The sequence below is a fragment of the Syngnathus leptorhynchus genome, chromosome 15 (assembly GCF_054491065.1).
Source record: "Syngnathus leptorhynchus isolate UIUO chromosome 15, UIUO_Slep, whole genome shotgun sequence".
Taxonomy (NCBI): Eukaryota; Metazoa; Chordata; class Actinopteri; order Syngnathiformes; family Syngnathidae; genus Syngnathus; species Syngnathus leptorhynchus.
The window spans coordinates 4,932,018-4,947,066 of NC_141209.1; the positions used below are offsets into that span (position 1 = coordinate 4,932,018).

A 15,049-nucleotide genomic window follows, 5' to 3' on the forward strand; every position below is an offset into this window, starting at 1 on the left:
AAAAAAAAGTTTGATTACTGACTCCTCTGGCTCCATTCATCTGGAAAATCTTTGTAATTGTACAATGGAAGAAAAGGCATCCAGATTTTTCATTTGGAGTGTCGATCCATGGATTGTCATCATTGTTGAAGTAATGGCTTCCGCAGACAAAGCTGCTCTTTAGTTCAGCTCAAAAGAAAGCAGGAAAGAGAGATGTGATATAATTGAAATACGTATAGTAAGTTATGACGAATGAAATCGATACCTAAGTTCTTACATCGGCCAAGAGACTCATTCCATTAATTAGGAAAACAAAGAATGGTCCACCCTCGCATGACAAGGTCAAAATAATGCATTTCTTAGAAGAACAGCTAAAGTCCAATTTCTCTTAGGCGGGAACAAACATTTTGTCATGAAGTAGAAAATTAATTGATCTAAAAATAGAGCTCAGACATAATTAAATCATATTTGATCCGTGCATATTGCAACCGGTCAGTTAAAAAAGGAAAAAAAGTGTAGTTGCATTATTCTAGGCCACGTTCCATTTAGGCTACCTTCGCTTCTCATCTTTCAGCAGCACTTAACGGAATGGAGCAGTCGTTGTTACCTTGACTAAGCAATAAAATTCAATGAGAAAGCCAAAGGAGGCTCAGAGCCTTATTGTGGGATTTTTTTTTTTTGTGCTTTTATTATTACACTCATGCATTGTTATTTTTCTACACCACTGTATATTTCATGTTGCATTTATAATTCACATCATACAACTGCCACGTTTTAGCGGCATACAATAACTAACTCACATGTGAAAAAACACTATTCATACATAATGTACACCTACAAAGTGGAGTGAAGACAAGCAAATGTCAGATTTTGATTGAGACTATACAAAAAAAAGTAGAATGATTCTATCTCCCGAGTAAAATAGCATATTTTTACTCTCGCAGTACTGTAACCGGAAATTATTTTCTAAAAAGTTAAAAGGACATCCACTAATAGTACCCAACATGATGGAGAATATTTGTTTGGTTTAGTTGAGAGGTTCTGGTAACTGATATGAAGCCAGAGTGGAAAAAAAAATATAATAATAATTGCAGCACGAATGACTTGGTGTTCCTGTAATAGTATTACCGCCATTTGAGTACTCAAAGTAATTGCTTGATGTGAAAAAGGAGAAGAGAGCATTTTTAAATATGATGTAGGTCAGCAGCGCTGACGAGTCATCAAAGTTAAGGCCTTTGGGTTTGATGGAAGATGTTTTTCTTCAGGACAAAATTGCACTTTTGCTCACTGAGATGAGCGCTTCGCTCTCTGCCCTCACTTGAACATAGCGTTGAAAGATCGTCCGATAATAAGGCGGCGGATTTCACTCGTGCCCGCTCCGATTTCATACAGCTTTGCGTCCCGCAGGTAGCGTCCCATGGGGTAATCGTTGATGTAGCCGTTCCCGCCTGGCGACACAACAGTTGAAATTGCAAACCAATTAAGTTGGAATTTATTGCGCCCTCTGCTGGTTGTGTCAAGTAGTAAACTATCATACCTCCTTAGCATCATGACAAAACAAACATAGTTGATATGAAGGTTAAATCGAATCAATTCGCCATGAACATGAACCAATTAGAAGATCAACCACATCGCTTATTTTCATGCACTTGAAGTGGCGAGCATCCGCGATTCACATTTTCTTTTTGTTGAATAAAACCTTTTAGAACCCCTTTGCAGTCAGTCACAAGCCAAAGCACTCCACACATAATTGTCCTTTCCCTTGAATGTCTGCTACTTGATTCCTTGATTGTTCATGAAAAAGCAGAGGTCGTATGACTCACCCAAACACTGAATGCCATCCAGCGCGACCTGGGTGGCGTTCTCGGCACAGTACAGAATGACTCCGGCACAATCCTGCAGCGGCAACACAAAAGCGATAATTATACGTTGGCTGCTAGACTTGTAGACGGCTAAAACGAATGTCAAAATCCAAACAAAAATGTTCGAAAAGAAGTGGATAAGATTTGAGAGGCTGACCATGGCGCTGAAGTGTCCTTTGTCACAGGCTCGGGCGACGTTGTACAAATATTGCCGGGAGGAGCTCAATCTGGTGTACATGTCAGCCATCTTGCCTTGCATCAGCTGTTTGAAAAAACAAGCGTTAGGTTCCTGTCACTTCAGGACGGATTCAAACAAATGAACCTGGAAATGTCCAATCTTCTCGCCAAAAGCTTCTCTGACGTGCAGGTAGGGAACGGCAGAATCCAGAACAGATTGCATGATTCTGAAGATAAAGCGATTCCGTTAAAGGCATCAATTTATAATTCGATAGGGAAAGTCAGTCTGCAGTACTGACCCGACAGGTCCAGCTGCGAGTACCAGCCTTTCCAAATCCAGACCGCTCATCATTACGTAAACTCCTTTATTTAATGGACCCAGGATGTTCTTCTCTAAAAAAAAAAAAAAACCAAGAAAAACATGCATAAGCAAGAACCTGAAACTTTGTATTCGCTGCTTGGACACACACCTGGAACTTTGCAGTCCTCAAAGATCAGCTCACATGTGTTGGACCCCCTCATGCCCAATTTGTCCAGCTTTTGTGCTGTGGAGAAACCCGGCATCCCCTACAGGACAGGACCATATGAACGTGTGAGGACCACCGCATCATGGTCTATCACAGCAACGGACGGAGCCACCTTCTCAATGATGAAAGCAGTGATGCCTCTCTGGTAGGCCTCTGGGTCCGTCTTGGCGTACACGATGAGGACGTCGGCGTCTGGTCCGTTTGTGATCCAGAACTTGTTCCCGTTCAGAACATAGTAGTCACCTGGAGAAAAATAACTAATGAGGCCAAGTTTGTTGTTATAAATGATTATCTTATTTCTACACAACATGATTGAGAATATTAAAAAGTGAGATCGTGTCTCAAGCTTACCTTGTTTCTTCGCCTTGAGTTTCATGGACACGACATCAGAACCAGCGTTGGGCTCACTCATGGCTAAGGCTCCCACATGCTCTCCTGTCAGTAACTACAAATAAATCTCAGATGACCATTAACTTTTTTTCTCTTTGGCCATTTTTTAACCAGTATGCGGCCCATGGACGAACCTTCGGCATGTACTTTTCTTTCTGCTTGTCGGTGGCGTGGCGCACCATCTGGTTGACGCACAGGTTGGAATGAGCGCCGTAGCTGAGAGCGATGGCCGCTGACACGCGAGAGAGTTCCTCCATTACGATGACGTGATCAAGGTAGCCTAGTCCAGTGCCTCCGTATTCCACTGGAAGACACACAATCAATGAGAGAGAAAAAACAATGAAGCTCCCCTTTATGGTCTGTTTTGTCAAAACTATTAAAAGGAGCTAAGGAAGAATGGATGTACCTGGTGCGGTTATGCCTAGCAACCCCATCTCTCCCATGTCTTTCCAGAATTCCTGGCAACATAACACAATAAGCTCATCTCTCCAATATTCATGGACTCTAAAAGCAAGGTCAGGAACTCACCCGCATCCCTGGAAATTCATTCTTCTTGTCTATCTCGTCAGCATTGGGCGCGAGTTTTTCGGCACAGAATTTACGAACACTTTGCCTGAGCTGTGCAAGACAAAATAAAAAAAACGCTCATTAAATAATGATATAATAACAAAAACATAATATGTAATATAGTAAAAAGAAAAAACGGATGTGCTAGATAAAAGTAACACATTGAGACATCTCTGATTAAATTTTGCAGTTGATCAGTCATGCTCGCCTTTTATTAACAATGTTTTGGATTGTTCTGCAACATTACGAGTAGTTGCAGCACAGTTTTGCTAAAACGTCCATTCTATCGCTGATGTGAAATTATTATCATTTTGAATCAGACGCGATACAATTCACACTGGAGTAACTACAGTATTACATTGTCATTTTAAATGCCCTGCAGGGAGCAGTGCAAACTCGCACTCAATCAAATGCTAGTTATAAATTCCACCCACTTCCCTATACACAAATATAATCCATTTATATGGTGTCATCTTGCTGTATAAATGAATGCATGAACATCAGCAAAGCGACTGTAATTTAGTACTTTTTCCTTCTAAAACAAATAGCGTTGTGCTAGTTCGGCTATTCCCAAGGTTGTTTATTGTTTAGCTTTTAGCTGTTAGGTCATCTTGTCACACGGGGTGTCTCCTGTTGCCAAAAAAAATAAAACATCTGACAAGACGTGAATATTCAAAAGTGGCTCATTAGTTGCAGCAAAACTATGAATTTTGTTTTGCTAACTTGCTCTGTGTGGCTAACCTGGATCTGCTCGTCTGTCAGCCCGTTCACCACATCGTCCACCGGGATGGTAGCCCCAGCGCATCCTCGCCTCGCCAAGGCGGGCACGAACAACTTGGAAACGAGGCGCAGAGAGCTTCTGACAGCAAACATGGTGTTCTCCTTCAACGTGTGAATGGATTTGAAGTGTTCTCGTGCAGGACACTGGAGGTCTCACTTTTGCAACAGAACGCGGCTTTTCTTCTACTGTACTTAAAGACGCGTAGCTAACAGTGAGTACGTACAACATCGCCATCTATAGGATGGTGTAGTTTTAAACTTGAATTCTTATTAATATTATTAATAATGATATGATTATTTGTTGAGACTGGATTATCCTGTATGAATAAAAAAAGCGAGCTACATCGGGGCCTGGCCATTGTTTAATCCAGCCACCCAAGCAGTTATTAAGAGTCCTGCAATTTCTTGCATTTGTTTTTTCTGCGTCTCCCTAAAAAAAGTGGTTGAATAAAATTCATTTTATTTATCACAATAAAAAAGATGTATTAATTTACTGTTAATACCAAACAATATTTTGACCAATTAACAATGTCATGCATTGCATACGTATTTTATTAAACAATAATAACATAAACACGAGACAAAATCATTTGATCAAAATGAACTATTTTACACATATGTACTGTATCATCTTGATTTTATTTCGTTAGAGTTGTTTGCATTAATTCATGAAAGTCCAAAATGATTCCAACACAAAACTTTTCTCAGCCGTCCTGTTAGTTTTTGACAAAGTGCGCAGGCGTGAGCGACATGAACGCGCGTCACGCACCAGCTACAGCTCAGGGGCGACGATGCTTGGACAGAAGAAACGAGGAAGTCGTGTGGATCGTTTGAAATTCAACCAGCTTCTGCTCTGACAGCCTCCACACAAGCTTGAAGCAGAGCGAGCATCGAAGGTCTTTTTTGTCGTGCTCCGTCACGACGCATTCAATGTCGTCCAAAAGAACCTAGGAACTCCTACAACCTGGGGCTGACTCTCTTTTTTTTTGTTTTTTTGTTTGCACAAGTGATTCCTACAGAGTTGGGATGAACTCCCTCAGTGAGTCGAGCGAATCGAGCCGGCGAGCGCATTCGAAAGAGTGATGGACGCACCCCGAGTACCGCAGGTGACCATCACCCCGGATGGGGGCGGCTTCTCACGGGAGATGAAGCAGGAGGACTGGGAGGAAGGCGAAGCGGTGGACGGCAAGCTGTGTAGGAAGCTTTCCACCTCCTCCGTCTCCTCCACCGGTTCTTCTGCAGTGGAATCGGAAGATGACCTGCTTAGCGACAACGAGAATAAAAGTAAAGGCATCATCACTTTGGAGCCCCTGGTTGACGCTGGAGAGGTGAGTCGAGCAGATCAAGCTAAAACAACTTCAGTTGTTATAGTACAATCTCGGACACAGTAACAGGTTGAACCAAAGGAATTATGTACTGTATATTGGTATTTTATAATGACTTAAATGCCTGTTGCATTTGGAAGTTGCATTTGTACTGGAGAGTTTTGTGTTTTTTTTTATATACGCCAGAAGCCGAGCAGCACTGTATTTGTTCTAAAGGAAATGGTAATAACACTTGTCTTATACTGTATGTTCATTGTATGAGTTAATGATTGTATCAGTACTTTTTTTTTTATATTTTATGTTTTTTACCAGATCAAGTTTAAATTAATTGAGAAAATTCAGTATTCATGGTCCCCGGTGAATAATATTATTAGCAATATAAGAATAATGCATGTACTATAACTATATAAAAAAAATGTCACTTGGTTGAATTTTTGAACTTGAACAAAAAACAAATCTTAAAGATTAAAAATAAAAATGACATGTAGTTTATATTGTTGATAAGAATCGATGATCGTTAAAGCAAAAGTGCAAATGAATTAAATGAGGTCCTTGACCTACAGTGCTGCCATTGCTATGATGACCCCCCCCCCACACACACACACACACACACACTACAGAGGACTTAATTGAAGTGGCTAAAGCTCGAATAATTGTAGCACATAAACAACAGTAAGCAAACAACATCCGCACGAAGGATCTCATTCCGATAATAAACACGGGGCCAATTACACGGCGATAAAAGTCTGTTTGCCTGCTTGATTTTCAAGAGCCATAAAATGTCAATGTGTGTACTTCAGCAGAGCCATCATGTGGGAAATAAGCCACTTCTGTCAGGATTAAGAATGGAGCAGGGCGACCAAGTGCAGCTTGGACCCGGGTTTATTTGAGGAACTCAAAAACAGACTCGGCAAAACTGACATGACTTAACAAACTAACATGACTTCCTAACCAAAACCAACAAGATGACTGACCGACAGGGACGTGAGACAAAAGATGTGAAGACATTACGACAACAAGACAACAGCAACATAAAGACAGAAAGACAATGATCCGACAGGGCATGGGGGGGCAGACAGGACTTATATACATGACATGGTAACAAGAGGCAGGTGAGCACAATCAAAGCAATAAGGGGCACACAGGAGGGGAGGGGCGAGCACAAGGGCGAAACCATGACAACAGACAACATGGAGGAACGGCTGGGTACGAGGCGTGACAGTATCCCCCTCCAAGGGGACGGCCCCCGACGTCCCAAAAAAAAAAAACCGAAACCCCCACGTAGCAAACGGGGGGGGAAGCGCACCAGTCCAATTGGCCTCAGCGGCCAGTCAGAACCGCAATCGGCAGCTACCCGAGAAGTCCGTACGCCAATCGGCGGCAACTCTGGAAATCCATACCGAAACCATGACAACAGACATGGTGGAACGGCTGGGTACGAGACGCCAGTCAACGCTACAATATAGTTCCATGGGAGCCACCTGGCGACTAGCCAGGTTTGTCGGGATGGGACCGCACGTCGCACGCCGCCGAAGGCCGACTGGGTGACGGCCGCTGGATCCACGCCGCCGAAACTGGTGGCGGCCGCAGCATCCGCGCCGTCGGAACTGTCGGGGGGCGGCCGTGCGTCTTGCGCCGATGAAAACCGACTGGGTGACGGCCGCTGGATCCGCGCCGCCGGAACTGGTGGCGGCCGCAGCATCCGCGCCGTCGGAACTGTTTCAGGTGGTGGCCGCACGCCACACGCCGCCGAAGGCCGACTGGGTGACGGCCGCTGGATCCACGCCGCCGGAACTGGTGGCGGCCGTAGCATCTGCGCCGTCGGAACTGTGTCGGGGGGCGGCCGTGTGTCTTGCGGCGATGAAAACCGACTGGGTGACGGCCGCTGGATCCGCGCCGCCGGAACTGGTGGCGGCCGCAGCATCCGCGCCGTTGGAACTGGTTCAGGTGGTGGCCGCACGCCACACGCCGCCGAAGGCCGACTGGGTGACGGCCGCTGGATCCACGCCGCCGGAACTGGTGGCGGCCGTAGCATCTGCGCCGTCGGAACTGTGTCGGGGGGGCGGCCGTGTGTCTTGCGGCGCTGGAACTGGGTCGGGTGTCGCTGATAGGAGCCGATGGTGGAGTGAGGTCCAAGTGCTGGTCGCTGTGATGGTCGGATCATTCTGTCAGGATTGAGGAATGGAGCAGGGCGACCAAGTGCAGCTTGGACCAGGGTTTATTTGAGGAACTCAAAAACAGACTCGGCAAAACTGACATGACTTAACAAAACGATAACATGACTGACTAACCGAAAACAGACTTGAAAACGACAGGGACCAAAAAGACAGAAAGACAATGATCCGACAGGGCATGGGGGGGCAGACAGGACTTATATACATGACATGGTAACAAGAGGCAGGTGAGCATAATCAAACTAATCAGGGGCACACAGGAGGGGAGGGGCGAGCACACGGGCGAAACCATGACAACAGACAACATGGAGGAACGGCTGGGTACGAGGCGTGACAACTTCTACATTTTGGAGCTTTTCGACCTTCCATCTGCTCACGTATGTTTTGCCTTTTTGGAAATCGTAATCATAACACACTGGGCAAAGCCAGCGATACTGTTTCCCATTATAAAAGATAATCGTGCGGCAATGTCATTAAGGCCGATGAAATTAGGTTCTTTCTACTTTGGCTTATCGAAGACTGTCATCACCTTAACGAGGCTGACGGCGAGCATAAACCGAAACGACTTTTGTTGACCTCAGGGCGGCTTTCAACAGGTAAACCACTTCATTATAATACTAACAGAACCCTGAACTTCTCTCTTGACCCAGCGTCAACATACTACCAAGGGATGTCAATATCAAATTCATCCGTTATTGCATCCATTGATCGAATCATCTGATGCAATTTTATTTGCATTAAAGTGTATTACAAAACCTGTTTTTGTTTATTTGGTATTATTTAGTGGTCCAAAAAAATCTAAATAAACAAAATAATTGGTATTATTTAGTGATCAATTTTTTTTTTAATACATAGTATAATCAGTTTTAAAAATATTCAATGACCTTAGAGAAAGCATACATGAAAAAACAGAAAGAAAAGTTTAGATGTTTTTGTTAATTAACATCATTGACTAGTTTGGGATTTGAATAGCTTTTTTGTAGCATGGATACAATTTAAAATACAGATTCAAGTTTAGTCACTTTAAACGTTCTTCGTTTGCATCCCTCCTTAGGCACACATACTGCAGGTGTTGAGGGAGTGGCCGCAAGTTAAACAGAAGCCGAAGGTGGTTGTGTGTATATGTTAATCCTCTTGCTTGAAGAACATTTTGTTCATAGAACACAATCCGCCAGATACGTATTAGCCATAAGGAATTTCTCACAATTATTATTTTTTTTTTAGACTCAAGAGAATTGCAAGGCAAAAGCGCGCTCTGCAGTGTTTCGTCTTGTTTATGTCAACCCTGTCACCGCTAAACTATTCTTCCACTTATTCTCCTTGCTTCTCCATAAAAGGTGCACGCTTGTCATTTTCTCTTAAACATCCTCAATACAAATGACCTGTGAAGAGTGTGTAACCATTATTTGGGATAAGCGAGTACCGATACCAAGTATCCGATACCAGCATAATTCTCGTGACCGTTTTACGATCCCAAACTAGAAATTAGCAATTAGAATTGAAAAATGTTATTAACTCACGCAATTTAAATTTGATTTCTTTTTCAATTGTATAAGTGGTATCCGTGCTTGGTATCGGTATTGGTGAATACTGACGAATTGAGTGATGGACAGTATTCACTGGCCTTCTTTTTGGAAATTTGACATCTAACAAGGCACCACGACATCACTCGCTTACACATCACTATTAAGCGGCGGTCTTTCACAAGTTAAGCGCTCAAAAGAGACTCGTCATTTCTACCGCTTCCATGCTAATGACTTTTTATAACCCCCTCAAAAGGTTCCAGCACACTTTGATACGGCAGGTATTAGTCACAAATTCTGCCCGTCTAGCACCTGCCTGTTCATTTTTTTTTTTTTCCTTGAGAGTGTGCCTCTGCAGTCTGTACTCGCAGTATTGCCATGGGCAACCGTTTAGATTAGCTTTGCTTTGCCATCCTTGGTGTTTCACACGCCAGGAGTCCGTCCCCCCCCCCCCACCTCCCAGCCAGAGAAAGCTGCAGTGCTGGTGGAAAAAACATGCCAAACACACGTTACATAACAATTAATCATACAAAGGCAGAGTTGTAAACGAATACTAAGTGAGTTTAAAAAAATACGACACAGCAGGAATTATAAAGTCATGATCGCTGTTTTGTAACACAATTACATCAATATTGATCTAGAAAGGGCAGAATGATTGAAACATTTGACATCTAGAAGAGTTATTTGTGTTTCATTTCCTCTTTCCATCACTTGACGTAGAATAACATGACGTCAGCCGGGATTGACCTTATCTGCCACAGCGTGTTGATGGTGTTTTTAAAGAAGTGCTATAATGCCACTGAAGGTTTTTCTTCTCGAACCGCTTTTATGGCTGAAAAATAAAAGGGGTAGTTCCCTGAATGTGTGAAGCGCCGCTTGTATGTCTCTGTGAAATGTGCAAGCTGTCACTTTGTTTGTGTATGTTTGCATATTTGCATGTGTGTTACAAGAAATAGAGGGAAGAGAAAGCAGCAGTGAAAAAGAGGAGCCCTTCAAACAAGCATGTCAAATAAACATGCTGGACAAGAAAAGCAGAAACCTGGCACCGCCGGCTTTTTTTTTTTTTTTTTACAAACAGTCCCGCGAGACAAGAAAATTATAATTATAAAAAAAAATTGGAAAATGTATTTCCTGAAAATCTCCGACAATCTACAATTCTGCCGTTATAATGACACCCATCTTTTCATTTTCTGCATACAAAACAGGACACTCTTATTGGTCAAATTGGATCTGGACAATATTTCCTATTTTTTAGTTATCTTCTGTCAGTTTCACAATTGGCTCTTTTTTTTTAAATCCATAGATAGCTCTCTGGTTTTCATTACCATACATTATTGACATAAAGTACATTACTTAACTATAAGTTACTTCTTCAGTTTCACAACACTTAGCATCTTGTGCATAATTTATATGTTGTTCTTTTTTTATGGCCGAGCGGGTTCGCTTCACCATACATCATTCTTCTTATGCTTTTAAGCTAGGGCGGCCATTTTAAGTCAACATGCAGTTCCAATGTATGTCAAACTGGTGAACTGCTGTAAAGTATACAGAGAGAGAGAGAGAGAGAGAGAAGGACTATAAAAATGTTTTTTTGTACTTCTTCAATTATTATTCATTTTCCGACAAAAAAAAAAGGAACCGGTCGTATTTAATATTTTCATAATTATAATGCATCTGTTGAACAGAACAAGCCATGGTGGAAGTTGAAGACCATCGTCCAGTGGCCCTTTAGCGCTGCCCAGAGAAGAAAGCTGAACTGGGTGCAGCTAGCCGGTCATAAAGGTAAGGTTACCCCACCTGACCCAAATCGGGGTCATTCCTAATCCTAAAAACTAGTCTCAGTGAAGACCACACATGTTATCTCAGGCAACTTCAAAGCAGCGGATGAGGGCAGCATTCTGAAGAAGTATTCTGAAAATGAGGTGCGGTGCTTTGAGAGGTTGAAAAACGACACGCTGCTAGCGTTCGTACCCGCTTACCACGGCGTGGTGGAGAAAGATGGAGAGTCTTTCATCCACATGGCTGACCTGCTGGCAACCTTTGACCTTCCAAATGTCATGGACTGCAAGATGGGAGTGAGGTAAGCAGGATTTGACATGGAAAATTGTAATAGTATTTACTGCTTCAAGTAAAGGGAAACACCTTTAAGCTTGACTTCCTGCCCACAGCGGTACATGCATCTCCACACTAAATATACTTCTGTACTTCCCTTTTGTTGGACAATTTTTCATAATTAAAATACCCGTTCACACACATTGGCACATTTGCATCACGTTCACACAATCGGGGTGTCCCTGGAGACTCCCCCCCCCCCCTTTTTTGTTTGTTAACCGCACGCTTTCAAAACCGCTTGCTTGCATAAACACGGTTGAACGCTGCATGCTAGAGTTTCCTCTCCGTTCCCCTTTGCAGAACAGAGGAAGTGCAGTTCCAAAAATTGAAACTGAAAAGTCACATGTGCTTGTTTACAGCTACAATATCTCAGATGGAACAAGGCATGATGAGTTTTGTCAATAACACACCTCAAATGTAAATAGCCTCTGCCATTTTTGGACCGTCGCCTTAAATGCCGACGGCGTGTAAATAAACTTCTCATGCTTCGCAGAACCTACTTGGAAGAAGAACTGGTTCGAGCACGGGAGCGGCCCAAGTTGAGGGCGGACCTGTACAAGAAGATGGTGGAGGTGGACAGCCAAGGCCCGACCGCCCAGGAACATTCCCAATGTGGCGTCACTAAACCTCGCTACATGCAGTGGAGGGAAAGCCTGAGCTCCAGCAACACTATGGGCTTCAGGATAGACGGCATCAAGGTACAAAATTAAAAAAAAAGATATCAAATAAATACAGCCTCTGGGGGGGTAGAATTACATTATGTTGATAAAGAGCTAGCTAGCTAGCTTTTTCTTACACTGCTGTTTCCATTGTGTTCATCCTGATCTTATTATATCTTTTTCTCGTGTTCAGAAAAGTGACGGCACATGTCGGACCGATTTCAAGAAAACCAGGTCGGAGCAAGATGTCATCGAAGCGTTCAAGGACTTTGTCGGCGGCAACGTCAACGTTATGGTATGTGGCAGCCAGCTGCTTTTCGATTTGTTTCCTTGTTCTATGGTTATCGTCACATTTTTGTTCTTTGCTGTCACTGATACCTCGATGGTGTTGTCACTAAACATAGTTCTGCTCAAATTAAATGAATGTCATGTATGTCTTGTTTTTTTTTTTTTTTCACAACACAGAAGTCATACCTGAGCAGACTGATGGAGATCCAACAGGCTTTGAAAAGATCAGAATTCTTCAAGCACCATGAGGTGATCGATACTGATGATGATGATACTGAAAAAAGCCATACCATCAGAAAAAAATGTTTTGCTCTATTCATTATTAAATTATTGGTTAAGTGATGTATTGTTATCATATGAATACATTCATTTTCTATAGGCATTTCATATTTTCTGTCCAGCCATACAATTTTTCATACTGTTTAGGGTTCGGTCTCTTTACTCACGTGTTGTTTAGTTTTGAGGTGTCCCTCTGTTTATTATTGCGCTGTGGAGCTGCGCTGCGTCATAGTGAGAGGTTTCATTTTCTCTCCTTCAGGTCATCGGGAGTTCTCTGCTTTTCATCCACGACCACACGGGCAACGCTCAGGTGTGGCTTATTGACTTTGGCAAGACCACCGAGTTGCCGGAGGGCCAAGTTTTGAAGCACGACGTTCCCTGGCGAGAGGGTAACAGAGAGGACGGATACCTTTTGGGCCTGCAGAACCTCATCGGTATCCTGGAGGCCGTGAGCAGCCAATGAGTCTGACTAGGACTGTGGGACAAGCAAGTAGAGGAAAGGTCACCTGGCTGAAAATGAGAAATGGAAGTGGAATATGTGTTTTTGATGTGGAGGTGAGGAAGTGTGCACAGTGTGTGGACAAAACTAACATAATGTTGAAAGTACATATCCAGAAGGGCTTGCTAAGAAGAAAAAAATTCAGATTCAGTTGATGTAAATTGCCACGGAGGATACAGAGAAGTCGTCAGTGAGTAAACAAACTGACAGTTTCAGTTCATCACATTATTATGTAAACATTTGCTATTCGTTAGAAAATGGAAAGAGATAATCTTCGAATGTTTTGAATGTAATAGTAACTTGACATTATGAACATGACCTCAGTCAGTCACATGACCTCAACACTTTTTACAGACCTGTACAGTCATAGCCAAACGCTTACATTTTGCAGTTTTTAGAATTTGTAATGAATATTTTTAGAATTCGATTATATACTGAAGACTTTGATTGGAATACACAGCAAGTTTTGGTGAGCCTTGTTAACAAGTTGAACACGTTTTCGTTGGATCTAGAAATACTTTTAAGTCATTAGCAAAGTAAACCAACCAGATATGTAATTTAAAGCCGCAGTTAGTCAAAAGAGGATGGAAATTATTTCGCTTCAAGCAGCGTGTCTGGCATGGTAACCACGTGACCGGGAGACTTCATGTAAACAAACGTCACGTCGCTCATGTCATTCTTCAAAAGTTCATGTGAACATCACTACTTATGTCAACTTTAATTGCCCGCTGCAAATATTTGAACGTCACATAGGCGCACACTATAATTTACTGACAAACACGCTTGTCCATAAAATCCAAATTATTACAGCAACCCTTCTAATAATTTTATAGGTTGACAAATACCAAAGGTCTCCAACAGACAATGTTATTGTGGCACTCACCCGACGAGTATTCTCCGGTGCTGTAATGGAAGCAACAAAGTTTAATGTTGGGTCGTGGTTCGTCCATGAAATGCAAAGAAGCATGTCCCAGATTAATTTCCTGCTTGTTAATACAACCGCAACAAACTCCGAAATCGTGCAAGACATTCTTCAATGCAATGAAGACTAATGATCACTTAAAACCGTTCAAAAATACCGCTTTGCAAAACAAAGTCCATGAGAGACCGGAAATCTCTTTACCGAAACTTCCTCCTAGATTTGTTTGCCTATGAAAGCGCCCAGGAATAAGGTGGTAATATTTATTATAGTTATAAAAGTATCAAAAGGTAACGGATGTAATCGCAAAACAAGAACCTGACATTTTTTTTCAAATGTAAACTAATTTAGTCAAATAGTTGTTTTATTTTATTTCCTTCAACACAACGCCACAATTTGACAAATAATTCTATTGATGAACAGATTCATTTTGGCATATTGAAATGGCACAGACAAATGTATATGGAACTACAGCACAGAAAGAAATTTTGTTGATTTTTATCTTTTCACAGTAAAACACTATTGTGGCATCTTAATGGGTTCCCTTGCATTTATTTTCTGCTTCTTGGGTGTGTGGGTCCAGATGAGTATTTATACACAATTACACACAACAAATACACACTAATGAGCTCAGTACTTTTGGAAACAATCTGGTTAGATGCAAGTGTAAAAGACAGTTCCTGTACATTGCATAGAGTTCACACTCAGCAAATATGAAAACTCAATCTGAAATAAAATGTATAAAAAGTGTTTGACATGTGTAGGAAGTGGGGGGGAATTTTGAGGTACACGCGCATATGGACAATCAGGCCAAATTCAAATTTTCTTCCCTTCTGGATCACAAAACAGCAGAGGTCAGATTGCATTTTATTTTAAAAATTCAGATTAAAATGTATCCTGTGTGTCAGCCTGACGATTCCTCACCGATCTGCATGGAAATCACATCATAAATATTAAACCTGTTTAATATTTACAAAACCAAATCCTGT

At 42.2% G+C, this 15,049-nt stretch overlaps 2 protein-coding genes and 1 long non-coding RNA gene across 3 annotated transcripts; 1 reads left to right on the forward strand and 2 right to left on the reverse strand.

Moving 5' to 3' along the window:
• Window positions 1–647: 647 nt before the first annotated feature.
• On the reverse strand, window positions 648–4,478 carry ivd (isovaleryl-CoA dehydrogenase). Its single transcript, XM_085931893.1, has 12 exons — window positions 4,244–4,478; window positions 3,464–3,553; window positions 3,342–3,393; window positions 3,070–3,239; window positions 2,897–2,990; window positions 2,658–2,788; window positions 2,489–2,585; window positions 2,318–2,411; window positions 2,164–2,245; window positions 1,999–2,103; window positions 1,803–1,875; window positions 648–1,427 (listed from the first exon to the last, which is right to left on the reverse strand). Exons 1-12 carry the CDS (start codon window positions 4,373–4,375, stop codon window positions 1,294–1,296), a joined length of 1,254 nt encoding a protein of 417 aa, XP_085788019.1. The 5' UTR covers window positions 4,376–4,478; the 3' UTR covers window positions 648–1,293.
• Window positions 4,479–5,100: 622 nt separating this feature from the next.
• On the forward strand, window positions 5,101–14,989 carry itpka (inositol-trisphosphate 3-kinase A). The gene is made up of 7 exons (XM_085931894.1): window positions 5,101–5,610; window positions 10,990–11,086; window positions 11,171–11,384; window positions 11,910–12,114; window positions 12,269–12,370; window positions 12,541–12,612; window positions 12,902–14,989. Exons 1-7 carry the CDS (start codon window positions 5,365–5,367, stop codon window positions 13,103–13,105), a joined length of 1,140 nt encoding a protein of 379 aa, XP_085788020.1. The 5' UTR covers window positions 5,101–5,364; the 3' UTR covers window positions 13,106–14,989.
• LOC147045275 (uncharacterized) lies at window positions 12,821–14,280 on the reverse strand. Its single transcript, XR_015068332.1, has 3 exons — window positions 14,265–14,280; window positions 14,025–14,044; window positions 12,821–13,152 (listed from the first exon to the last, which is right to left on the reverse strand). It is a non-coding gene; the product is annotated as an uncharacterized LOC147045275 (long non-coding RNA).
• Window positions 14,990–15,049: the final 60 nt, after the last annotated feature.